Consider the following 26,917-nt stretch of genomic DNA (forward strand, 5'->3'; position numbering starts at 1 on the left):
CCCCATGCTTCCCCACCCAAAGGTCCCTGCCCTCACCTACTCCCACCTTCTGCCCCAGCAGCATCCCAGGGAGGGGGACCCCTTTCTCTTTTCTGGACATTGTCCCTCCATCCGGCTGCCCACCTTTCCAATCTCCCCTTTCTCCATTCAGTTTTTCTGTTATCAGACTCTTCCTTTCTGCTACCCCTCGACAGTAGCATGAAAACACTTCCACCTGGTGTGTACAGACCTGCTCTTTGCCTGCATAGGTCAGGAAACTGGGTATCAACATAAACAATTTGATTTGCTGCTCTGGTAAATCACACATTAGGCCCCTGTTATCATGAGATGTGGTTCTCCTGGGCAGTGTGTGAGTGGTGAGAACCTACCTGATCCTCCTGCCCCTGGGGCACCTGAGGGAAGGGGGCTGGCTGTGTAGAAACTGCAGGTGCTGGTTGGTGAGGTTTCAGGTCCTCTGGATTTGCAGGGCCGAAACGGAGGATAGCCCTGCAGGAAGAAGTTTTGATTCCTCCTTTCTCTGTCATGCCAGAGAAGTGACCACCAGTTTCCCTGTGGCACTTCTATGGGCAGGGAATGCCTCAGACTGTCAGACAACTTACTCCACTGGAGCAGAAAACAAGACTGCTCAGATTTACAGGTACATTAATTTGGATTTATTTAAATGGCCGGAGAATACCCACCTTTGGTGAGAGCATGGCGTAGAATTGTTGCATTAGAGTATGTTTTTCCAGATCAGAAGTTGATGTAGACATTTTCAGATATCCGAGCTAGGTGTCATGTTTTCAACTTTTAGACAGAGACAGACTTATGCTTCCAACCAAACACATTCTTTTTTTTTAATTCTTTTATTTATTTATTTTTTTCTGAAGAGGACTAGCCCTAACATCCAATGCCAATCCTCCCCTTTTTTTCTTGAGGAAGATTGGCCCTGAGCTAACATCCGTGCCCACCTTCCTCTACTTTATATGGGACGCCGCCACAGCATGGCTTAACAAGCGGTGCGTGGGTGCGCACCCGGGATCAGAACCTGTGAACCCCAGGCTGCCGAAGCAGAGCGCGCTCACTTAACCACTTGTGCCACCGGGCCAGCCCCCAAACACATTCTTAAACCTAATTATACACACTTGCATCAGGTCTTATCTAAATAGAATACAGATTAGCAGGGGCATTCTCATGATCCAGTAGAAATATATTTGCAACATATATTGTTAAGGAAGCAAGATAGGAGAAAATAAGTCCGGTGAGAACGTATTTAAATGTAAAACTCTGCATCTTGCTATGTAAAAGACCTAGATCTAGAAAGACAGGCCAGGAGTTGGATTAGGTGTGCGGTGTGGGTGGGGTTTTCAGTTGTTACTTTTGCACTTGTATCCCATTTGAGTTGTTAAGGTGGGCAAAAATTTTACACTTTATACACGCTGTTGAAAGATAAACTGAGGCATAAGAGTGTGTTTGAGGAAGAATCAGTTGGAATCAGGCAGCATCCAATCTAGCAGATAGGAGCTCCGAGGAGCTGTACAAAATGAGAGACTTTTATAGGCAGAAGGGAGCAGGAACAAGAAAGTTAAAATAGCAAAAAAGGGGGTTGGTTATTACTTTCCCTCAGGGATGGCAGGGGTCTGCCAGGCAGATGACCTCACTAGTGCTGATCAGGAGATTCCTGATTGACTGGTTTAAGATTCCATTTCTGGGAGAGGCGAAACGATCATTAAGTTTCAGGTTGGTGATGTGGAGCTTAGCATAAGCAACTCCATTTTCACTTCTTGTCTTGTTTTTAACAACACACACACAGAAAAGCAATGCCATAGAGTTAGGTGCCCAGGGGAAGGGGAAGGCAAGGGGAAGAAAAGGGAGGCAGGAGAAGCCAAGGAAGGTGGCTCCCGTTCACTGAGTGTCTGGAGAGCAGGAAGGTCAGCATCCTGTGAAGGGCCTCTGTTAGGTTTAGATGCCAGCAGGGGGGGCTTTTGTGAGAGCCAGGCAAAAGTAGGGAAGGAACATCAGCAGCCCACTATGCAGGGGTGCCCCCTAACCCTGGTTGGGTGCTCGAGCCCTTCCTTCACCTCGTGCATCAGGGCAACTGCCTAAGTACTCCTCATAGACTTGCTTGGTGTGTGGTTGGTGAACCAAGCAGCTGATGAGAGACCACAGAAGTCAAAAGCATTTTCCTCTGTTTTCCATCTTTTCCCTTTTTCTTCTAATACTTTTTTTCTGATTTTAAAAATAACATTTTTGAGGCCGGCCCCGTGGCTTAGCGGTTAAGTGCGCGTGCTCTGCTACTGGCAGCCCTGGGTTCGGATCCCAGGCGCGTACCGATGCACTGCTTGTCTGGCCTGAGGAGGTGGCCACATACAGCAACTACAAGGATGTGCAACTATGACATACAGCTATCTACTGGGGCTTTGGGGAGAAAAAGGGGAAAAAAAAGGAGGAGGATTGGCATGGATGTTAGCTCAGGGCTGATCTTCCTCACACACACAAAAAATAAAAAAAACATTTTCATTGAGGAGCATGAGCATCTGCGAAATACGAAAAAGTGTAAAGAAGAAATTAAAAAAATACAATGCCACCCCACATAGATACATAAAAATATTAACCATGGTTATTCCTGTTTTTTAAATATATTTTGTTTTTAAAGAATTTAATCAATTAAATGGTTTTGTATCTTTTTAATTTAACATTATATTGTGAGCATTTCCCCCATCAATATTTTCCCACAACATAATTTATAATTGCTGCAAAGTATTTTTTTTATGTGCATCCAAAATGTAACACAATTTTGGACAATGTTTTTTCCATTTTTTGTTCCTGTAATGAACATCTCTATGGCTGTTTTTTTTTTTAATCAGTGATAACTGCCATACGATAAATTCCTAGAATTGGAATGAATGAGTCAAAAGGGATGCACAATTTTAGGGTTTTTGAAATCATATTGCCAAATTACCCTCTAGAAGGCTTTGCTTCAGCATCCTTACCTGCAGTGTATGGGAGGGCTTGTTCTCCTACTGTTTGACAATAATAGTCTTATACTTTTTTTTTTTTGAGGAAGATCGGCCCTGAGCTAACATCTGCCAATCCTCTTTTTGCTGAGGAAGACTGGCCCTGGGCTAACATCCACCCCATCCTCCTCTACTTTATGTGGGACGCGGCCAGAGCATGGCTTAGACAAGCGGTGCATCAGTGCACACCAGGGATCTGAACCGGCGCACCCCGGGCCACATCAGCGGGGCGCGCACTCTTAACCGCTTGCGCCACCGGCTGGCCCCAACACTCATCGTTTTTACCAGTGTAATAGGTGAAAATAATTTGAATACTATTTTGCATGTGTTTGATTAAATCTTAATATGCTTATTGATCATATCTCCCATTTTGTTTGTGAGCGCTTATTTACATCCTTTGCCTACATTTTTTGTTTGGGTGACGTCTGTTTTGTTAATTGGTAAGAGCTCTTTACATACAGGGATATTATTTTCTAACCTATAAGGAAGTCGCGGCTGCGAGTTCAATCGCAGGCTAAAAGGCGACCGTTACGCTTATTAGGCGGCAGAGCGGGTCTGTGCGCGTCCCTGCAAAACACGACCGGGCTGGAGCGCACCCAGAGGGGTGAAGAAGTCTCCTGTCCACAGCCCAGCCACGGCTCCGACGGTCGACACGACTGGTCCGCGGCGCTGCCCGCCCGACGCCGCCCGGCGGCCACAGTGCGCAGGAACGGAAGCCGGGCCGCCCCTCCCCCACCCGTTTCCGGCCGCGGCTGGCTTCTCCCGCCTGTGCGCCGCCGCGGCTCGTGGTCGTCCCGCCATGGCACTGTCGCGGGGGCTCTCCCGGGAGCTGGCCGAGGCCGTGGCCGGTGGCCGGGTGCTGGTCGTGGGCGCGGGCGGCATCGGCTGCGAGCTCCTCAAGAACCTCGTGCTCACCGGCTTCTCCCACATCGACCTGGTGAGGGCCGGGCGTGCGCGCGGCTGAATGGCGGGCCGCGGTGCCGGGACGCGGGGCTCGGGGCCCGAGGTCGGGACCGGACTTGGGGGGCGGCGGCAGGCCCAGAGGCCCCGGGGGCGTGGTGCCCGCGCAGAGGGAGCTCTTCGGCGGGGACGGAGCGGGCCTCGCCGCACGCCGAGCCCGCGGGCCCGGGTCTTCCGGGCGTCCCGCGGTGGGCCGTCCCCCGCCTCCCGGGCCGCGCCGATTTGTGGCGGCTCTAGGGTGTGGAAGCGGCCTCGTGTCTTTCTGCTTCGGAGCGGTTCCCCAGCTTTCAGGGGAGGCAGGAGGTGATTGTTTGAGTCCCTCGTGGATGTTGTGACTGTTCAGTTCGGAGGTCCCCTTAACTCAGAAGTCGTGATGCAGAGCAGAGGGTGGCGGTAACAGCAGCCGGGACCACTGAGCGCTCGTCCCGAGCCCGGCGCGGTCCTGAGCAGTTTACTCGCATTAACGCGTGTATCTTCACTACCACTCTGAGGTTGCAGACGCTATCTTCATGCTGTTTTATTTTTAGCTGATGAGAAGAAAAGTGAAATGCAGTGAGGTTTAGTAACCTACCTTGGGTCACGAAGTAAGTGGCAGGACTCCTTTAGGGCTCCCGCTCCTCTTTTCTGGGTGCAGATAATCGGCGTGACTTGTCGTTGTCACCATAGATAGTATACTCGCTTATTTCGTTAAAGATATTGGCTAGGATTTTAGCTTTTGCATTGGTGTACAATGGCGGGGAGCCACTGTAATTTTAAATCATTTCTATTAACGTAAACTTTTTAGAGATTGGAGATGTTACTTGGCAATTGGATGTGAGTTTAGAGTGTCTTAAGGTGTAGTGGAAACATGAAATGAAAAATACAGTAGATGTGGCCGACTGAACTAATAAATGAGTGACTGGGGGGAAAAGAATTTACGCATTTTTCCTTTGGCTTTTACAGAGTTAGTCTTCCCATCCAACTCTGTACCACAAATCCAAATATGATTGTGCCTTAGCTGATGACTACTGATACTTGTTTAAAAAAAATTTTGTAAGAGACAAAGTGAATTTGGGCACCTGAAAAATAAATGCTGATCCTATTTTTATTTGGTTTAATTTTTATAGTAAATTTAAAAAGTACAAATAAAAAATTTTGTTTAGGTGGTTATGTTTTGATGGTTTTCACAAATTACAACCAAAACCCTCAGGATGTTTCATAGCTAGAACATTTGATTACTCTTCATTTAAACTTATTGAAATGGAATGAAAATAGCTTTAGTCATTATTTTCTTCTCATGTTTACTTGTAAGCAGCAATTAGGTAAAACTTAAAACATGACACTTCTTTAACCTTTTGTAGAAGTTTCACTTCACAGCCCTCAGGTAATAATTGTAAGTGAAATTGTGTGTGGGTAAAGACTTCTGAATTAAAGAAAACAGCCAATGAATTATATAATGCATTTTCAATAAATACACATAATTTTATGCCATCTAAGGAATTTCCTAACATATTTGCCAGGATGATTAAACAAAAAAAAAAATGCATCTTTTCTAAAATATTTTTGAAAAAGTTATCTCTGAAGTTAAATCTTGGGTTTTTTAAAAATATGCATTAAATTATTTTTTATTAATTTAACAATTTTGGTATTATTGGTCTAAAAGTATTTTCTCCACTAATGTAGCAAATATCAAAAGTTCTGTATTACGGATGCTGAGGATAGTGATTTTGCTCAGACATACCAAAAAATTTGTGGTTTATTTGGGGTTTATGCATTTGTAGATTGATCTGGATACTATTGATGTCAGCAACCTCAACAGGCAGTTTTTATTTCAAAAGAAACATGTTGGAAGATCAAAGGCCCAGGTAACTTTATATTTCTCATACGATTTCTATTTATCTGTTCATTTATATTTCTATCCTTTGGTTATCTTCTATTTATGGTATCAGATTCAGACTCTCTAGTAGGAGGGAGAATATGGGGGAAGCCATCTCTTTTTAGCTGAGAGATTGTGAAGAATAAAAAGATACGTTGAGTAAAGAACTAAAATAGAAATGCTCTACCCAAGAAATGCTCTACCCAGTCCTGTAGTCCCCTTCGTGCTTACACTTCTGATCGTTTACTTGTCTTGAGCCTGTGTTCCTACACTAGCTGGAGATTGGCTGCTCCTATTTGGGGGCAAGAGAAGCTACAGCCTAAGACGACGATAGCTTCCCTTGAGGTTCTAGACACCCTTTAGTTCTTGACCTTTCTTTAGTTCTTGAATGTTCCATCTTGATTCAGGGTCTTAAAACATCTTTTCCCTTTGCTTTTCTCCCAGCCCTTTTGGCAAACTCCCACTCTTTTCTCCTTTTCAATTTTAGAATTCTGGCTCCCTTCTCTAAGAGTGCTCTCCTAAACCTCTTAGACTAAATCAGATCTTCCTCTCAACAACCTCTACTTTTTCTATGTATCGTGTATCATAGTTTGCAGTTATATTTATCTAGGAGGTTATTTGATTAATGTCACTTTTGCTTACCAAGTGCCTTATATACAAATCCTGGCACATAGAAGATGCTCAGTAAATATTTGTTCAATGAATGGCACTTGGTTACTACATTTTTATTCTTGTTGAAGCTTGCCAGTTGTGTAGAAGTGTATATGGGAGGGGGGCAGTTCTCCTGTTATTTTATAAATATGTGTATATAGCTTAATCTTAATGAAATTTTCTGTCACATTTTTATATTTCTTTAGTTTTTAATATAAATAAGATATTCTGTAAGTAGATGAAACAACTGTTGTCTGCCATAAATAGATTTCAAATAACATATATAAATGTTATAGTAAATTAGTAATTTAGTGTTGTTTGTTTTTCCAGGTTGCCAAAGAAAGTGTACTGCAGTTTTACCCGAAAGCTAATATCATAGCCTACCATGACAGCATCATGAAGTATGCTTTAATTATTATGTTGCAAAATTGTGTTTGCTATGAATTTTTAATTAAACCTTTAAAGTATACGAGATTTTTATTAGCCAGATATATGAGCTGAAAGTCATTCTGCTTTTTAAAAATGATTTTTCTAGAATAATTAAAATGTGGAAGTTTTGCCCACATAAGTTAAGTGGCATTCTTTTACAGTTTATATATGATTTGAATGATTTGGATAATAGGTGAGGTATTTTAATACCTTCAATAAATAAGTTACAGTCATGTGTTGCTTAATGACGCGACACATTCTGAGAAATGTGTCATTAGCTGATTTCGTCCTTGTGCTAGCATCGTAGAATGTACTGAAGGGGAACAAAATTTGCCACCCCAAAATGTGTCTCTTTAGCATGAGGATTATTTTAGGCTGATTATTTTTAAGAAACACAAGACTCATTCTTGTTACCTCCCTCTTAACTGCCTAGAAGAATTCAGATTAAAAAACCTGACTCAAGGAGCCAGCTATCACTTTAGCATGACATGAGCTAGGTGGTAGATAGGGAGGAACCTAGAAAAGCCTGTTTGGTTCTGCGCTGTGTTCTTCGGTTTCTGTGTGGCCACACAAACACTTATTTTCCAACCTTTGCTCCTTTTCATCTACCTGTGAATTGCCTTCCTTCCTTTGAAGTCCCTAACTTTCCTCACCCCTCAACATTTTCCTTAGCTGAGGATGGTATTTAAGGTGAGGGCTTTGGCCATTTTGTCGAGTTACTCAGTTTTCCTAGGTTTCTCCCATGTATACATGTTGTTAAACTTTTGTTTTTCTCCTATTAATCTGTCTCATGTCAATTTAATTCTTGGATCAGCCAGAAGAACCTAGAAAGGTAGAGGAAAATTTCTTCCTCCCCTCCAGTACTTAAACAGACCTAGATAGTATAGCCTACTACATACCTAGGCTATATGGTACAAATCTTGTGAGACCAGTATCGTATATGCGGCCTGTCATTGACCCAACGTCATTATGCAGTGCATGACTGTACTTGGAAACTTATAAAGGACTTTATATTCTTGTTATAATCTAAAAGATATTCTAAACTATGAAAAATCCTTATATGTGATGATTCAGACTTTTCTAAATATATTGCTTTCATTCTCATCAATTTCAGCTGTGGCCTTTTTCAGTTTAAAAAGTTCCCTCCGGAAATAATTCGTTTATTAGGACTGTGGCTTCTGTGATATAACACTGAGAATTGCGATGAGGCAGTGTTTTTGACGGTACATAAATACGCTCTGATCTCAGTCAAGATAAATAGAGTAAATATATAATTTTGGAGGTATTGGGGCAAAAGATCCCTGGGCCTAAATTATCCTTTATCTGTGGTTGTTGTCTAGCTCACAAGTAAATGGTAGTAAAAATAATGAGTTTTTGTTTGAGGTCTAGAATTAGAGAAAGTCTTACACTTTTTTAGGGAATTTGGTCTCCAGCATCCTTTGTATTCTCTGGATGTTTGCTCTATAATCCTGCTTATAGCTCTACAACCTCCTTACCCTGTGCTGCTTTCCCAGTGCTGCTAAAAGCAGGGACCCTAGGGGCCTGAACCCTGGCTGACCCTGACCATGTGAGGTGAAGCCAGAGGCCAGGCAGATCCTGGGAATGTGTTCTTTATATGTTCCCAGGCACTTGCTGCCCGGAGGCAGCCTGGTGGGACCAGTGCCATCTTTCTGCCAGTTTGAGATCCTGCTCTTGTGCCCTAGGTAGCTGGCCAAAAAGGATGTGTAGTCCCTCATAGGAATTAGGGGGAAATAATTTCTTTAAAGTTTGGAAAAATTCAACCCTGTCTATATGGTAGAGACCCCAAATATCAGTTATTTTTGCACTATTATTACTTTAATATGCTTTTTAGGACCCTATATTATACTGTGAAAATCATGTGTAAGGCCAGTTGTTTTGGTGACCTTTTTTTGTTTTACTTTGTAGCCCTGACTATAATGTGGAATTTTTTCGACAATTTATATTGGTTATGAATGCTTTAGATAACAGAGGTGAGATTATTTTAATACTTTTAATTTCTAAGTATTTCCTTTCCTCCATAACAAGGCTGTTTACACATTTAGTATTAATTATTTCCTTATTAGTTAGAACTTAACTAAGGGGAAGTAAGATCAGATTTAAAGCTTTTCAATAGATTGTAATTTTAACTAGAACTGGTTCCAGGAAGGAATTTAGCTATCATATACTTTGTTATTCCTCCAAAAAGTATGACTATAGGGCAAGTTAAAGTTACTAAAGAGGGAGACTACATAGGGTGTGTGCATGTGTGTGTGCTTCAGATTAGCCTGGCACTTAAACACAGTGTGGCTCCCTTCATTTATGTGGAGATCTAAGAAATATCAATGGCCAGATCTCACCCAAGACAAGTTAAATCAGATTCTGTGAATGGGGCCTGGACATCATATTTTTTCGAAGTTCCCCGGATGATTCTAAAGTGAAGTGGGCTGAAAATCACTGTTTTAAGAAGGAGGCAACAGGGTGCCAGAGTTAGTATAGAAGCCAGGGCTCTTGAATTATTTTGGGTATATCTGGTGCCATAAAATATGAGGCTGGATTCTACTAGATGTACACATTTTAGACCATTTAAGCTTTTCACAAGATGATGTGATGTTTCATTTAATCAAGTATTGTGTAGCCAGTCATTGTTAACAAATCTGTGTATCTGGAATGTAGGGGTGAAAATAATAATATTCCTTGCCTGTAATTACTTCCACGTGTAAAAGTACATCTGTCAAGTGAGTTTGTAACAATTTTGGACCAGAAATACCAAAAGAAAAAATATACAAAGTAGCATGAGAAAGGGTTAGGATGACTCTTAACTGGACTCATGTTTTTTCCCCTAGCTTTAAACTACCTTAATAGTTCCAAGTTGATATTCCACATTCTCCATTCATTTCCATGTATTGCTTGATAATTATGTTAGAATGATTGCAAGTTAAGGGCTTGGAACACATTGAAAAGATTTCAGCCAAGGCTAATAGAGTAGGCACAGCAATAGAAGAGGAAGATGGCACTTTGGGATTAAAAATTATATGTAGGGGTGCTTTTCCTGGAGTCAGTTTGTGGTACAGATTTCTCATGTTTGCAGTTTTGCTAGTGAATGTCTTTTAAATGTCTGTTAACAGTTGTATTGCTCTAGTCATAGCTATAAGAAAATTGCACATAAAATAAAAACAAGAAATAGTTTGGGTAAATGTCATCCTAATTAAAGGTAACTAATTTCTTTTTCTTTTTCTTTTTTTTTTTTCCATAAACTCCTGCTAACTAGTATTTTTCTTCCAGCTGCCCGCAACCATGTTAATAGGATGTGTCTGGCAGCTGGCGTCCCTCTTATTGAGAGTGGAACTGCTGGTTATCTTGGGCAAGTAACTACTATCAAAAAGGTAAAGAAAGTTTTTTTTACTTCCCAAATATATATTTGGGACCTTAAGGAGAGAAGAAGTAAACTTTGGATTTGTATGATATGGACTGTTCAGTATCTAAGACGTAAGGATTTTTGTGCCCCTATAAAACTTAGGATGCTATAAAGGTACCCCAAAAGAGTATAAGCAGAGATCTTTTAGCTCTGGTTTCACTTAGCTTTGTTTCACTTAGCCTGTGTATTAAAATCCTTAGACTGGTAAGCATAATAAACTTGCCTTTTAAAATTCTTTGTAACCATTAGACTGTATGTCATGCTGTAATTGATATATGGTAGACCAGGATTCTAAAAAGTTACTTTTTGTCTAAAGACATCTGAATTTATAGATCTAAAGAGTACTTTGAAAAAAATTTGTGGTGTGTTTGTGAAATATTTCAAACATTTAGATAAAATTAGAGAATAATAGAGCAAATACCTGTGAAGTCATAGGCCAGTTTTATAAAATTTCAGCATTGTGATTCATTTGCTGTTCAGATAGTTTTTCTTTTAGTTCTTTTAAGAAATTAAACAGATACATATGAAGAATCATTTTGCAGGTTTTGAAACTAAAAGGAATTACACACTACTTAAAATATGGTATTTTTGTCTGCTGTTTGGCAGTTTACCCATGTTGAAAATTGTGGCTCTACTTCATTTGTATTAACTGTTAGATATTACTCTTGGAAGCTTATTTTGTATCATTCTACAAATACTGTTGTAAATATCAATGTGTATTAAATTTAGTTAAATCATTGGGACCTTCAGGATCTGTTGATAGGTTAAGGCAGTAGTTCTCTTTTTTTCCACTGTGATATGAGGGATGACTGCTTGCCATATGGCTGCCCCCAATAAAGCGTATTGGAAGGATACTAGAAATGACATTACGGAGAAGACTAGATCTGCTGTCATTTATATTAAAACATTATTTGCAGGATTTGGTTCTTTAACCATTATTAGACAGACATTGCTCATTACCATGATCCTAGGGCACTAGTGTGTATTAAGATTGAGGTTGAGAATTGCTCAGATGAAGAATGTTCATTTAATGGTTTTGGAAAATTGTCTCAGGTGCCATAGACTTCTAGAGATTCCTTACAGTGTAACTTGAAATGTAATCCTATATCAAAAAAAAAGAAGATTTGGTTTGGTAATACCTAGGATTTTTCCATGTATCTAGATAGCTCTTGAAATTAATACTTGTAGTTCATTTAATTTTTAGGAGATTATAAGGTAAGGCTATGAATTAATATGTAAATAACTGAGTTTCACAACTTTGAGAGATAATTGGTTGGAAAGCTTACAGTTGGGAAGCTTTCTACTAGTTTTTCTTTCTGTTTAGTGTGATCAAGGTAAACTTCTCATCCTTGATATCAGGTGCAGTAATTTTTATTTGGCTTGTTGTAAGTGGTGTTCACTGGGCCAGGAGTCAGAGGAGTCCTGGCTTAGCCTTAGTTTTGACTGTGGTTGATTTAGTTAGCTTTTATGTTATAGTTCTTTATCTGTAAAGTAGGGATTTTGGAGTCACTAATATTTTAAAATTTTCTTGACATTATAAAACCCAGTTGGAATGTAGATGAATGAATGAGATGTTTATGATTACGTTACCTTATAATGTTGAGAAACCACCATCATGGGATAAATGTTTTTCTCATATCCTGACTTTGTAGGGTGTGACTGAGTGCTATGAATGTCATCCCAAGCCAACCCAGAGAACTTTTCCTGGCTGTACAATTCGTAACACACCTTCAGAACCTATTCATTGCATCGTTTGGGCAAAGTATTTGTTCAAGTAAGAGTATATGTATTTCTGCACATATTTTCAGTACTGATGGTAGAAAATGGGGATCGTGTTTTATTTAAATACCTTGGAGAAGTTGTACTTATGATGAATGTTGTTTTAAATATGGTGAAGGGACAACTTTAGTGGCTTTCTTGTGATATTTCTTGGGTTAAATTAAATTCAACCAACAGGGCCGGCCCCGTGGCTTAGCGGTTAAGGGCGCGCGCTCCGCTGCTGGCGGCCCGGGTTCAGATCCCGGGCGCGCACCGACGCACCGCTTCTCCGGCCATGCTGAGGCCGCGTCCCACATACAGCAACTAGAAGGATGTGCAGCTATGACATACAACTATCTACTGGGGCTTTGGGGGGAAAAAATAAATAAATAAAATCTTTAAAACAAACAAAAAAAATTCAACCAACATTCATTACATGCCTGTCTTATGCCACGGACTGTTTATTTAGGAGGCTTAGTCTAATAATGGAGACAGGCATGTGACTAAATGAATACAAATCTGTGTATTTGGAACATACTTGTAAATAACTCATTGGTTAAAAAAGAAATCATAATGGAAGTTAAAAATACTTTGTAATGATAGTAAGGATACTACATGTGAAACTTGTAGGATGAATCGAATGTGGTAGTTGGAAGAAAGTTATAGGCTTACACACGTGAAGAAAGGTGAACATTTATGAGCTAAGGATCCAACTTACGTTAGAAAAAGAAAAACAGAACAAACAAATTAGAAGGAAGATATAATTGAGATAAGAGCAAAAAAATTGGCAAGTTTGATCATGAAAAGGAGAGGAGAGATAAATAACTAAATGGGGAGTATAATCTCAGCACAGATTAGAATGATGATAAGAAAAAAGGGGAGGGCCGGCCCCATGGCTTAGTGGTTAAGTGCGCACGCTCCGCTGCTGGTGGCCCGGGTTCGGATCCCGGGCGCGCACCCACACACCGCTTCTCCGGCCATGCTGAGGCCGTGTCCCACATACAGCAACTAGAAGGATGTGCAACTATGACACACAACTATCTACTGGGGCTTTGGGGGATAAATAAATAAATAAATAAAATTATAAAAAAAAAAAAAAGAAAGAAAAAAGGGGAGAGGGATAATAATAAGAGAAGACCATGCCAGTACATTTAAAAATTTAATGATCTGGATAAATGCATTTAAAAAAAACTTACAAAACTGACTTGAAATAGAAAGCCCGACTAGCATGTTGCCTTAGGGAAATTTAATCAATGGTTTAAATTCTTCTGAATAATGCACCAAACCTATGTGAATTTACAGTTGGTTTCCGCTAAACTTGCAAGGAATAAATCATTCTAATCTTATATAAACTCTCCCAGAGAAATTTTTAAAAGAAATACTTACTTCATGTCCTGAGACTATCATGTCTTTGATAGCAAAGCCAGTTAAGACCATTAGGGGATAAAAAGAAAACTGCAAGACATCCTCATTCATAAATGTAAATATGAAAATCCTATACAGAACATTAGCATACGAATCTAGAATTGTATAAAACAAAAAGTATATCATGACCAAGTTGTATTTATTCCAGGAATGCAAGCATGGTTTAACGCTAGAAAAATCGATAAATGTCATTGACTTCATTAAGAAATTAAAGAGAACCTATATAATCTTCATAGATGTAGAAAAAGCATTTGGTATAACTTAGCAAACACCCTTTCGTGATAAAAATTCTTAGTAAAATAGGAAGAGAACTTTATCAACCTGATAAAAGATATCTTCTAGAAACCTACAGCAAACTTCAGTTTTCTTTCTTTCTTTTTTTTGTTTTTTATTTTTTTGTGAGGAAGACTGGCTCTGAGCTAACATCCATTGCCAGTCCTCCTCTTTTTGCTGAGGAAGATTAGCTCTGAGCTAACACTGTGCTTGTCTTCCTCCATTTTGTATGTGGGACGCTGCCACAGCATGGCTTGATGAGTGGTGCGTATGCCCTCGCCGGGGGTTCCAAACCCACAGACTCCAGGCCACCAAAGTGGAGGGCAAGAACTTAACCACTATGCCACCAGGCTGGCCCCTGGTTTTCTTTATTTTTTGATTAAGGTATAATATATATACACACAGAAAAGTATCCATATAACGATGTAACTGCAAAATTTCACAAAAAGTAACTTGCAAGCTCTATTTTTTTGGCAAACAGTTTTTTCTTTTCTTTTCTTTTTTTTTTCTGAGCAAGATTAGCCCTGAGCTAACATCCGTTGCCAATCCTCCTCTTTTTGCTGAGGAAGACTGGCCCTGGGCTAACATCCGTGCCCATCTTCCTCTACTTTATCTGGGATGGTGCCACAGCATGGCTTGACAAGCATTGCGTCGGTCTGTGCCCGGGATCCGAACCTGCAAATCCCGGGTCGCCGCAGCAGACCGCATGAACTTAACCACTATGCCACCGGGCCGGCCCCCAGGTTTTTTTTTTTATTTTTAACAGACTTTACTTTTCAGAACAGATTTAGATTTACAGAAAAATTAAGATAGTACAGAGTTCCCACACCCAGTTTCCTCTGTTCTTAACATCTTATATTAGTGTGATACATATGTGATAGTTAATCAACCAATATTGATACATTATTTATTAACTAAAGTCTATAGTTTATGTATATTTCTTTAGTTTTTACCCAATGTCCTTTTTCTGTTCTAGGATACCATAATACAATTAGTTGTTATGTCTCTTTAGGCGCCCCCTTGGCTGTGACAGTTTCTGACTGTCCATGTTTTTGATGACCTTGATGGTTTTGAAGAGTATGTCAGGTATTTTATAGGATGCCCCACTATTGGAATTTGTCTTATGTTTTTCTCATGGTAATACTGTGGTTATAGGTTATTGGGAGGAAGACTACACAGGTAAATTGCCTTTTTCATCACATCATATGAAGGTCCCATATTATCAATATGGTTTATAATTGTCAATGTTGGCCGTGATCATTTAACTAAAGTAGTGTTTGTCAGATTTCTTCACTGTAAAGTTACTCCTCCCACCCCTTTCTATACTGTACTGTACACCTAAGGAGTGGGGAGCTGTGTTCCACCTACTTGAGGGCAGAGGATCTACATAAATTATTTGGAGTTGTTCTGCCTGGAAGATTTGTCTCTTGTCACCCATTTATTAATTTATTCAGTCATTTATTTGTATTAGTATGGACTCATAGATATTGAATATATTTTATAGTACTTTGGCTTATAATCCAATACTACTTTATTTTGTTGCTCAAATTGTTCCAACTTTGGCCATTGGGAGTTGTTTCAGTTGGCTCTGTGCTCTCTGACGTACTGGAATCGGTATGAATCGGTAGGAACTCTTACATGTTACCGTGGGGTTGTGGAAACAAATGGGCATTTTCTTGTAGTCTGTCACGAGCTTTGAGATAGTTTTGGGCTTTTTTTTTTTTTTTAGCTGTACAAAGAATTCCTTTAAGATAACTTTTTTATAAGTCGTGTGCTTGAGGAAAGGTTGGAAAGTTATATTTCCATAAGTGTTATTAAAGCCATGAATGTGTGTTTTTTTGGAGCAGTTCCTTAGTTTCTGGTACTACAAGATGCTCCAGGTTCATCTTATATATTTCCTGCCCCAATCCTAGAGTCAGACATTTCTGTAAGGAACTCTGGTTCCTTTTATTGAAGAATGGTATTAGAAATCAAGATCTGAGTGCTTAGGCATGCTGCTGGGGTGTTGTTTCTTTTAGGCCCTCTTAGGTGACAGCAAAAAATATATTTATACTATTGTGTATATGTACACCAACACTAAATATTTCTATGTCTAACCATCTGTTTCCAACTTTAATCTGTTAGTACATGGATCATTCTAGTTTCCTCCCCTTCCTTATCTGTAAACTCCCACTCCAATAGTTATAAACCTGGCTCCCACTATTTGCTATCCATATACTTAATACAAGCAGTATTTTTAATGATGAAGATTTTAAAGCATCCCCTTTGAAATCAAGGACAATGTAAGGATGCTTGTTATTGCTACTTCTGTTTGGTTTTGTAATGACAGCACAATAAGATCAAAAAAAATATTAGGCTTAAGAATTGGGAAAGGAAGAAACAAAACTTGTCATTTGCATACAGTGTAGTTAAACTGCATTAAAAACTCCAAAGAATCTAGATAAATTATTAGAAATGGCAACAGCTTATTAGCCACATGGCCAAGTAAAAGATTATAAAAATTCAATTACATTTCTATACATAGCATCAGGCAGTTAGAAAATGTAATTTAAAAATAAATAACTCACTATAAAATCATGTAACTAACTATAAAAGATAATTAAATATAAAGCGTCAAAAAGCATTGAAGTACCTGACAATAAATCTAGACCCAATATAAAAAATTAGTGACTATTGGAACATAAAAAGAAGTACCAGGGGCCAGCCCAGTGGCGTAGCAGTTAAGTGCGCACGCTCCACTGCTGGCGGCCTGGGTTCGGATCCCGGGCGTGCACTGACGCACCGCTTGTCAGGCCATGCTTTTGCGGCGTCCCATATAAAGTGAAAGAAGATAGGCACGGATATTAGCTCAGGGCCAGTCTTCCTCAGCAAAAAGAGGAGGATTGGCATGGATGTTAGCTCAGGGCCGGTCTTCCTCAGCAAAAAGAGGAGGATTGGCATGGATGTTAGCTCAGGGCTGATCTTTGTCACACACACACACAAAATAAATATTTTTTAAAAAAATAATAAAATAATAAAAAGAAGTACCAAATAAAAAGAGAAGGGTGTGTTTGTGGATCAGAAGTCCCAATATTGTCAATATATCATTTATCTCCAAATTGATCTATAGATTCAATGCGGTTCTAATTAATGCCTCATCAGAGATTTTATTGGAACGTGTTCTGCTGATTCTAAAATTTATATGGAAGAATAAAGCTTAAGAAGAATGAAAACATTACTGGACAAGAATAGATAGAGGTGACTCTCTCTAACAGATGTCAAGATTTAATATAAGCTAAAAATAATTTAGTGTGTTGCTGGTACAGGGATAGAAAAACAGACCATGACTGAGATTGCATAGTAGATCCCAGTTGAAAGAAGGGATTAAATAAAAGAATAATTCATTATCAACGTGGAAAAAATTTATATTCTCTACTTCAAACACTATATAGAAATTGAGTCCAGATGGATTAAGTATTTAGATGTGAAAGGCAAAGCTAAATCTTTCTAATATAGGAGAAAGTCTTTATCCTCAGTGTTAGGGAACAATTTCTCAAGGAAAAAAAAATGTGCTGACCATAAAAGAAGGATTGATATATCCAAATTCATTGAATATCTTGTCTTCAAAAGACATTAAATAAAGTATAAGTAATAAGCCATTATGTGGGGAAAAATATTTACAACATATAATCAATTAAAAATTGTGATCTGAAATATATTTCTGTAATCTAAGAAAAAGACAACCTGACAAAATAATAGAAACAGACATGTTTTTCACTTACAGGGAAGCCCAAACAGGCGATAAGCAAACGAGGATATGTTTAACTTTATGACTAGCTTGCAAAATTAAGAATAAAACCACAGTAACATATTATTTTACACTCTCTAAGAGAGTTTGACAAAACATTGAGTATGGAGAGGAAGTGAATCAGTAGGAACTCTTATATGTTACTGTGGGGTTGTGGAAACAAATGGGCATTTTCTTGTAGTCTGTTAGGAGCTTTGAGATTATGGTTTTGGGCTGTTTTTTAACTGTACAAATAATTCCTTTAAGATAACTTTTTTATAAGTCACGTGCTTGAGGAAAGGTTGGAAAGTTAATATTTCCATAAGTGTTATTAAAACCATTTTTAGGGCCGGCCCCGTGGCTTGGTGGTTAAGCGAGCGTGCTCCACTGCTGGCGACCCTGGTTCGGATCCCGGGCTCGCACCGACGCGCTGCTTCTCTGGCCATGCTGAGGCCGCGTCCCACATACAGCAACTAGAAGGATGTGCAGCTATGACATACAACTATCTACTGGGGCTTTGGGGGGAAAAAATAAATAAATAAAATCTTAAAAAAAAAAAAAAAAAAAACCATTTTTAGGATAACTTGATTAACAAAAGGGAATTTCAGCTTAATATTTTTATATTATTTCTTAAGACTCTTCAGTAGTAAAGGTACATACTACCATGAAAACAAATGTCATATTTACTGCTTAGTGCCCTGCTCCTAGAGCGTTGGCCGGCACAGAGCAGGTGTGATAATGTTTGTTGAGCAGCTAACTGTAGGTATGCCTCACAAACATTATTCTGGCATTAGAATGTTATCCGAGTTGGAATGTAAAAGTTGCTCATCTATCTCTTTTTTTTTTTTTTTTTTTTTTGTGAGGAAGATCAGCCCTGAGCTAGCATCCAATGCCAATCCTCCTCTTTTTTCTGCTGAGGAAGGTTGACCCTGAGCTAACATCCGTGCCCATCTTCCTCTACTTTAGGTGGGACACTGCCACAGCATGGCTTGACAAGCGGTGTGTCGGTGCGCGCCCGGGATCCGAACCTTCGAATCCCGGGCCGCCGCAGCAGAGCATGCACACTTAACTGCTTGCGCCACCGGGCTGGCCCCATTTCTCTTGTTGAAAGGTTTTGACAGGAATTTGCAGAGCCTAGCTGACAGGAATGAATATAGGTCTACTAAAATTTAGCCTTGCTTGTGTTGTGGTTGAAATTAGGGTGCGAGCTGTCTAAACAGATTGCTTTAATAATTTTAAGTTTGTGGAGTATAATTTATCAATTGTTTATTCTCATCCCCACTAAAGATTTGGGATATTCTAAATTAGTTTTTTGAGAGAAAGGTAGGAAAAGTAAACATTTGTTCAGAATATTTTGTTGTATGTAAATATTTACTACTCTTAAATTATAGCCAGTTGTTTGGGGAAGAAGATGCTGATCAAGAAGTGTCTCCTGACAGAGCTGACCCTGAAGCTTCCTGTGAGTAAATTATTTGGAATATATTTTCTTATTAGTGAGTGCTACCTTTATTTTGCTAATTTAATATCAATAGCTTAAGAGGAAAAAAAGTAATTGCTGTTATGTGCTAGATAATAAGTGTTTAAGATATATTATTTCATCTTTAAAACAGTGTTTTAAAAAAATGGCTGGTCCTGTTTTACTGGTGAGGAAATTAAGGTACAGAGAAATTTTATGAATCTGATAAAGAGAGCTGGGAGTTGTTCCCAGATCTGATTATAAGTCTGTACTTTGAACTGCTCTACATGTGGTCTTCAGACATTGAGGTAGAAAAAGTTGCTGATCAGCATGTTATCATCCTTCCTCCTTGAACTCAGAATGTATCCCATGCAGGTGACTTCCATGAGTGACTCTTTTTTCACTAAAGGTGGATGAGAGCTTAGTTCTACATGTATTATATTGAAAATTATATTATATTGAAAATAAAGTGGTGTTTGTTTTGTAGGGGAACCAATGGAAGCTGAAGCCAGAGCCAGAGCATCTAATGAAGATGGTGACATTAAACGTATTTCTACTAAGGAATGGGCTAAATCAACGGGATATGATCCAGTTAAACTTTTTACCAAGGTTAGATTTACTTTCTTTATAATTGGGGATAGATTTATTATTTTGTTTTTTTTTTTAAATAGTACATGTAATGGAATTATGCTTCTTTTTATACCTAATGCTGTTTTAATAAATTGATTGACGTAGTCGGGATAAGCAGGTTTTGACATTTTAGCACCAGCACTAAATCGTGTAGCATCTTTATAGGAGGTGAAATACAGAGGCTTGCTTATATGCTCTTGCTGGTCTTTCCTTCCCTCACCGTCACTGAACTTCTTGGTTTGCCTTATAACTGACCTCTGCTTCCTGCTGTTTCTTGTCTTATGTCCATTTCCTGCTCAGATCTTCTATTGGCAGTTTGATTGACATGTTCTAAATCGCTCTTAAATCTCTAAGTCTCTTGTTCTTGGCTGACTGTCTTCATTAGTATATATTATTTGCCTACTGAATACTTCTAGAGAAATCTACAAGATTGTTTTAATTGGGTCTACCTAATTATAGCTCAGCTAGGCTTCCAGCTCTGTGTTTTAAAAGTCATTTTATTTCTTCTGCCTTCACTCCCTAGCAAGTTTATCATAATAGATACTTGAAACTTTTTCAGCTCTGCCTAAACTGCCTAATTACACTCTTGCCACCATCACTAAGCAGATGACCTTAAGGATATATTAACAGATTTAAGGCCATTGGACATAATTTACCTGTTAAGAAAATGTCCCACTTCACTGCAAACTCTTTTTTTTTTTTTACCCCTTGTGTTTGAGAGAAATCTCTTTGAGTAAAGGTTAAGTCTTCCACCGACTATTTTTCCTTCCCCTTATTCTTCAAACAGTATTTTCATTCTGCCCTGCATCTTGAAACTCTCTTGGCTCCTTCTCTCTGCTTCTTGACATGCCTAGGTCGCCCTCTCCTAAGCAGATGGCCTACTGCTCCCTCCAGCTTACATTTCATCTCTTTCCTCCGTGGTAACAGATGTCACAGGTTGACTGTCTTAAACCTATTGCATTTATTTCCTCGATACAGCCTTTTCCTTGGAAAATGTTTTTTATTTTGATTATACTTAAAATGCACTTAACTCTGATATGGGTAGCGGTAGTATTTTCCAAATTGGTGTCCATATACCTATTTTCACTCCAATCTGAGCAACAGTTGAATGCCACAGTAATCTGAAGTGCATCTCTAGGCTGTTATTCAACAGGTAACTTAAGCATCTGCTGTGTGCCAGGCACCACTTTAAGGACAGGAGATAAATGGTAGACAAAACAGAAAATGGAGTCCCTGCTCTTTGTAGGGAACTCATAGTCTAGAGGGGAGGTCAAACATTGAACAAGTAAGTTTCAGATTTAGTGTTATGACATTAAGTTCAGACGCATTGGAACCCTTTAATAAGTAGACTTAACCTATTATCATTAACATTATTAGATCTAGCATGAGCATTCAAAGGAGGCTTTCCAGAGGAAGTAACGTTTCAACCCAAGGCTGTAAAGAATAAGGGTGGGGATACAGTACAGCATATACCAAGAAACTCTCAGGTTGAAGAACTGAAATAATTCCCATTAAAGAGGAGAGTGGAAAGAGGACTATAAAGGCAAGCGGAGGCTAGATCAGGCAGGACTTTCTAGGTCATGATAAGGATGTTATACCAAGACAGTGGGAATCCATTAAAGGTAGTCTGTAGGATGACTAAAAGGGTATAGAGGGTCTGCAGTGCACCACTCTAGGACCTGGTATTCCTATTGTAACCAGTATGGGACAGTGCCTTCTGGAGTTGTGCAGTGCCCAAGTAATCTGAAGTACAACCCATATCTTCATTCCCAGTGGAGCGTGGAGGAAAACTAGACTCAACAGGACTTTGGATGTATAAGGTGAGGAGTCAAGAATGATACCTGGCTTCTTGCTGGGCAGCAGGAGAATAGAGGTGCCATTCTCAGATAGGTGAGGTGGGAAGCAGTGTGTAGGGATTCGGGGGCTGGAGAAGGTGATAGAATTAATTTTGAGATTCTCATGGAATACTAGAGAGATGACAAGTGGTTCTATAGGTAATTAGAGAGGTTTAGACTAGAAATGTGGTTGGGATTCATAGGTTTATAGAACGAGAGAAGAGTGTGAAGATAGTTCAATGCACAGCTCTGAGGGACTCCCTTCCAGTGTTTAATAACTGGATAAAGAAGGACATGGAGTTTGTGCTTGAAAAACCACACTAATTCCCCATTGCCCAGCTGGCTTTTCAGCCAAGTGCTGGAGGTCCTCTACAAACGTCTCTAGCCACATTTGTTACCCGGGTCATACTGGACTCCTCATTTCCTTGCCTATGTACCCACTTCAGATGTTACCATCTCCTTGAACTCTTTCCTTACTCTTCAGGTAGAACAAAATGCCTCATGGTATTGAAAGCTATGTGATTTTCACATTAAATTGTATTCTAATTATTTGTGTATTTAGCTGGTTTCCCAAAAGATGCTTATTTAGGATGCTTATTAAGTATTGATTGGATTGAGTTTATTTTGATAGAAATAGTTCTAACATTTTTTATTTATTTGTTTAGTTGTCTATCTTTTTTGTGGTGTGAGGAAGACCAGCCCTGGGCTAACATCCGATGCCAATCCTCTTTTTGCTGAGGAAGATTGGCCCTGGGCTAACATCTGTGCCCATCTTCCTCTAGTTTATATGGGATGCTGCCACAGCTTTGCTTGACAAGCAGTGTGTGGCTGTGCGCCCAGGATCCGAACCTGCGAGCCCTGGGCCACCGAAGTGCAGTGCACACACTTAGCCGCTGCGCCACCAGGCCAGCCTCACATTTTTTATTTAGCCAAATCTAAATTCATACCTGATAACGTACAGTAAATGTGTTGACTAAATCAATCAACAATAGAAAATGCAGCTAAGGAAAAAGTAAAAATATTAAAATCATCTGAAATTCTACCACATAGGATGGCACGATTCATATGATAGTCTAGTCTCTCAGTCAACATGTGGTAATGTTTATGTTTCTGTGTTTGAAATAGTAATCATTTTGTGTGTTTGAGGGTTTTTTTTGAGGGGGACATTTCAAATATGTTGCAGATGCTTAAGAAATTCTGTTTCTGAGCATTTTTAAAGTGTTATTGGTGTGTACCCACAAACTCAGAAATGTTGCTACCTGGTGTCTAGGCTCACTGATCGTATTCAGTTCTTATGCAGTTGGTGTGTGTTTATTTAGCACCTTGATTGGTGTGATTGTGCTTCACACTGATCTTAGGAGCTTTTGGGGAGGTGACTTGGGAGGGCATGAGCAGTCAGCACAGTTCAGAGTTCCCTTACTCTGCTTTCCTCAGAGCATCTCTGCTTTTAACTGTTTCAGATGCCGAAGTTCTGTGTGAAATTTCCTTTTACAAAAGGTTTAAGGTTTTTTTTTCTTTTGAAAATTGCTAATCTCTTGGTATATGACATGTGTCTTTGAGTCGGAAGATTTTATATTATAATGTTTATAATAAATAAGCAATGAAATATTGTTATATTTTATCAGCACAGGGACTGTAGGGTTCATGGAATTTCTCTTTCTTTTTCTTTTAAGCTTTTTAAAGATGATATCAGGTATCTGTTGACGATGGACAAACTGTGGCGGAAAAGGAAACCTCCGGTTCCATTGGACTGGGCTGAAGTACAAAGTCAAGGTAGTAAAGGATACATTTTAGTCTTTGGGATTCCCAAATTGGAAATTTCCTCACTTAAAAGTCTTTAAATAGCCCTGTTGTTTCTTGACAATGGTGTATGTTCATGGGAAGAAATTCAAACAATTCAGAAAATGATGAAGGAAAATCACTGGAAATTTATCACCTAGAGAAATAGCCACTATTCATGTTTTAGGGAATGTCTTGGTAGTCAACTTGATGCACACAGGCACAGACAGTTGTGTACGCACTTGACATAAATGGAGTCATACTATTTTATACTCTGACTTACTCTTTTCAGTCAGTATTAACTAGTCCCTTATCAGTTAACATTTAGTTGTTTCATGTTTTCCCTGAAATAAAGTGTTGTGATGAGTATATATGTACCTTTGTATGATTATATTCTTTAAGATTCAATTTAGGAACATACTCATGATTTTAAATGTGAGACAAACTATTGTAGTAGTGACTACTTCCTTATCCCACTCCCCTTCAACACATTGTGTCTCTATTTTATCTGAATTGTTTTGTACTTAACTTATGCACGGCAGTGGTCAGCTAGAACTTAAAGGTCCCTGGACCAGGCTTGGGATGTCGGTTTGGAGCAGTTCTCTACAGTAATAGATACTTGACTACAGAAGAATTCAAGTATGGCTCTAATAGCTTCCACTTAATGAGTGCTAACTATGTGCTGGGCATAATGCTTATCATCTACATTATATCCTTGAATCCCCCAATAACCCTGTGAGGTTCTGAGATAGTCTTGCACCTTTTCCATCTCAATTTTAGCAGTTTTCTTGTAGAAATATTTGTCTCATAGTGATAATTATTTTAATGGAATTTGTTTCATATTACTTGATTTTCTTATTGGTCAAGCATTGAGTTGTTAAATAAAACAGAGTAGAGGAATGATGTTTAATACTGAAATTTCTTAATATTTTTTTCCTTAGGAGAAGAAACCAATGCATCAGATCAACAAAATGAACCCCAGTTAGGTCTGAAAGACCAGCAGGTTCTAGATGTAAAGAGCTATGCACGTCTTTTTTCAAAGAGCATTGAGACTTTGAGAGTTCATTTAGCAGAAAAAGGGGATGGAGCTGAGCTCATATGGGACAAGGTTTGTTTTGAAAATGTGTGGCAATTACTTGTATATCAAATGTGTATTTTAGTTTTTGAACTGTAACAGAAGCTAGTAATTTTTTGGATATTGTTTATTCTACCGGATTTTGAGGACATAACGTTGATTGTGTTTGGATGTTTTCATCTCTCATTACTCCATTGAACTATGAGTTTTATATACGTGAATTCAGGCAATATCATAAAACCTAATTTTAAAGATTTTATTTATTTATTTTTCCCCTCAAAGCCCCAGTAGATAGTTGTATGTCATAGCTGCACATCCTTCTAGTTGCTGTATGTGGGACTCGGCCTCAGGATGGACGGAGAAGTGGTGCCTCGGTGCGCGCCCGGGATCCGAACCCGGGCCACCAGCATCGGAGCGCGCGCACTTAACCACCAAGCCACGGGGCCGGCCCATAAAACCTAATTTTAGATTCTAGTAATGTGTTTGTGGTTTGTAATTATGTTGACTGGAGAAATAATGTGAATTTATTGGAGTAAAGTTTCATTGACTTAAGAAAATAGACTTAAGGGCTGGCCCCGTGGCTTAGCGGTTAATTGTGCGCGCTCTGCTGCTGGCGGCCCGGGTTCGGATCCCGGGCGTGCACCGACGCACCGCTTCTCCCGCCATGCTGAGGCCACGTCCCACGTACAGCAACTAGAAGGATGTGCAGCTATGACATACAACTATCTACTGGGGCTTTGGGGGGAAAAAAAATAAATAAAATCTTAAAAAAAAAAAGAAAATAGACTTAAGAAAACTTACTGCATAATATAGATTTGTTAATAGAAGTCATAAAATCCTTTTGAGACAACAGGTCATAGGTCTAATTTGACCTTGAAAGTAAGTAATAAAATTGCCTATCCATTAAAATTAGTTTTATATATATATGTATAAATAGTTATAATTATTTTAGAAGTCTGAGAGACCTTTCATTACAAAAATGTAATTATTCTCAGGGCTGGCCCGGTGGTGTAGTGGTTAAGTTTGTGCACTGCGTCGGTTTCCGGGGGTTCACAGATTCAGATCCTGGGCGTGCACAGACACACCACTTGTCAAACCATGCTGTGGCGGCGTCCCATATAAAGTAGAGGAAGATGGGCACGGATGTTGGCCCAGGGCCAACCTTCCTCAGCAAAAAGAGGAGGATTGGTAACAGATGTTAGCTCAGGGCTAATCTTCCTCGCAAAAAGAAAAAAACAAGTAATTATTCTCACAAGTTAAAGTAATATTTAATATTATTTTGCAGTTAGATGTCATATTTTGAGATTTTTTTTTTAGAGGAAGATTGGCCTTGAGGTAACATCTGTTGCCAATCTTCCTCTTTTTTTTCCTTTATTCCCCCCAAAGCCTGCAGTACATAGTTGTATATCCTAGTTGTAGGTCCTTCTAGTTCTTCTATGTGGGATGCCGCTTCAGCATGGCTTGATGAGCAGTCAGTAGGTCTGCACCCAGGATCCGAACCTGCGAACCCTGCGCCGCCAATGTGGAACATGCCAACTTAACCGCTGCGCCACCAGGCCATCCCCATATTTTGAGATTTGATCAGTTAATTTTACTTATTTTTAATTGAAGTCAATGTTTTATATAAGTGATTTATCTGATAAAGTTTATATGTTCCTATGATGGTAAAGATTTGCCATGAGTTTTAAAGTAAGGCGAAAAGTTTGGTCAGTTTTAGTTAGATAATTTTATGTGTACAGACTTTGAAACTGTGGTTGAATCGTACATCTAAAATGAAGCTAGTAAGTTTAGATTTCGGGGGGGTTTGTAAACATTAGTCTCTGGAGTTTATATGGTATAAGGAGTAACCAGTTTTAAAAAAATATTTTCATTGTTATGTTATAATAGTGATTTGGGAGGTTTTCATCTGTGTATGAGGCTAAACAACGAAACTTTGGAGCTGGGAATTGTTACCCTCTGTCAGTCAAGTCTACATCTAATGGGTGTGATAAGCCAATTTTCTGGGGAAGTACCTGATGGACACTGTTGGGTACTATTAAATATTCATACTTAATCCTCACTACAACCTTATGAGATGTTTATAGAATTTTCCCTATTTAACAAATTAAGGAATTTTGTGTCAAGAAGGTTGATTTGCCTGAGGCTACACAGCTGGCCAATAAGTATATAAAGAACCTACATCCTGTCAATGCTTTTTCTTCTATACTTTGTGCTTCTGAATTATAGGCTAGGATAGTTTCTTCTCAGTTCAAAGCAGGAAACCTTGCTGAAATCTAATTAGAGTAGGATATAGTCTCAGGATGACTGTAAACTGTAAAGGGAAAATTTTATTGTATTGCCATATCTGAAAAGAAATAGCACATACAGGAGAGTGGTGTATATGAAGAGAATTTGGAGAAGGAAAGCCAAAAGTAGTAGTAGTAGTCCAAGTGTTTCTGAGGGTTTAATAAAACAGCTTTCTCAAAACAGCCTCTGTCTCCTTCCCTGGATTCTGTGCTTGTCTAACAGCCTTCTCATTACTGATTGATGGACCAGGAGAGGATTGCCATCATCAGTGAATGGAATTGGTGTTCTGGTCCATACACTTAGTCTCCAGTGCATTTGTTTAAGCAGG

The 26,917-nt window shown here is 39.1% G+C and overlaps 1 protein-coding gene across 4 annotated transcripts in view; it reads left to right on the forward strand.

The window, feature by feature from the left end:
* Nucleotides 1-3,764: 3,764 nt before the first annotated feature.
* Nucleotides 3,765-26,917, forward strand: part of UBA2 (ubiquitin like modifier activating enzyme 2) — a 39,497-nt gene continuing 16,344 nt past the window's right edge. For 3 of the 4 annotated variants that reach the window (XM_087422100.1, XM_004439700.3, XM_087422101.1), the window contains exons 1-10: nt 3,765-3,933; nt 5,717-5,800; nt 6,793-6,863; nt 8,818-8,882; nt 10,174-10,274; nt 11,959-12,080; nt 18,920-18,987; nt 19,472-19,593; nt 23,123-23,222; nt 24,170-24,336. In XM_087422100.1, coding sequence (XP_087278226.1) covers nt 3,796-3,933; nt 5,717-5,800; nt 6,793-6,863; nt 8,818-8,882; nt 10,174-10,274; nt 11,959-12,080; nt 18,920-18,987; nt 19,472-19,593; nt 23,123-23,222; nt 24,170-24,336 — 1,038 coding nt within the window. In that variant the 5' untranslated portion in view covers nt 3,765-3,795. Of the gene's footprint in view, nt 3,934-5,716; nt 5,801-6,792; nt 6,864-8,817; nt 8,883-10,173; nt 10,275-11,958; nt 12,081-18,919; nt 18,988-19,471; nt 19,594-23,122; nt 23,223-24,169; nt 24,337-26,917 lie in introns of those variants that run through there. The other variant, XM_087422102.1, reaches the window with a different exon arrangement.

This window comes from Ceratotherium simum, chromosome 33 (assembly GCF_057802395.1).
Source record: "Ceratotherium simum simum isolate JZ-2026a chromosome 33, ASM5780239v1, whole genome shotgun sequence".
In the NCBI taxonomy this organism is placed as follows: domain Eukaryota; kingdom Metazoa; phylum Chordata; class Mammalia; order Perissodactyla; family Rhinocerotidae; genus Ceratotherium; species Ceratotherium simum.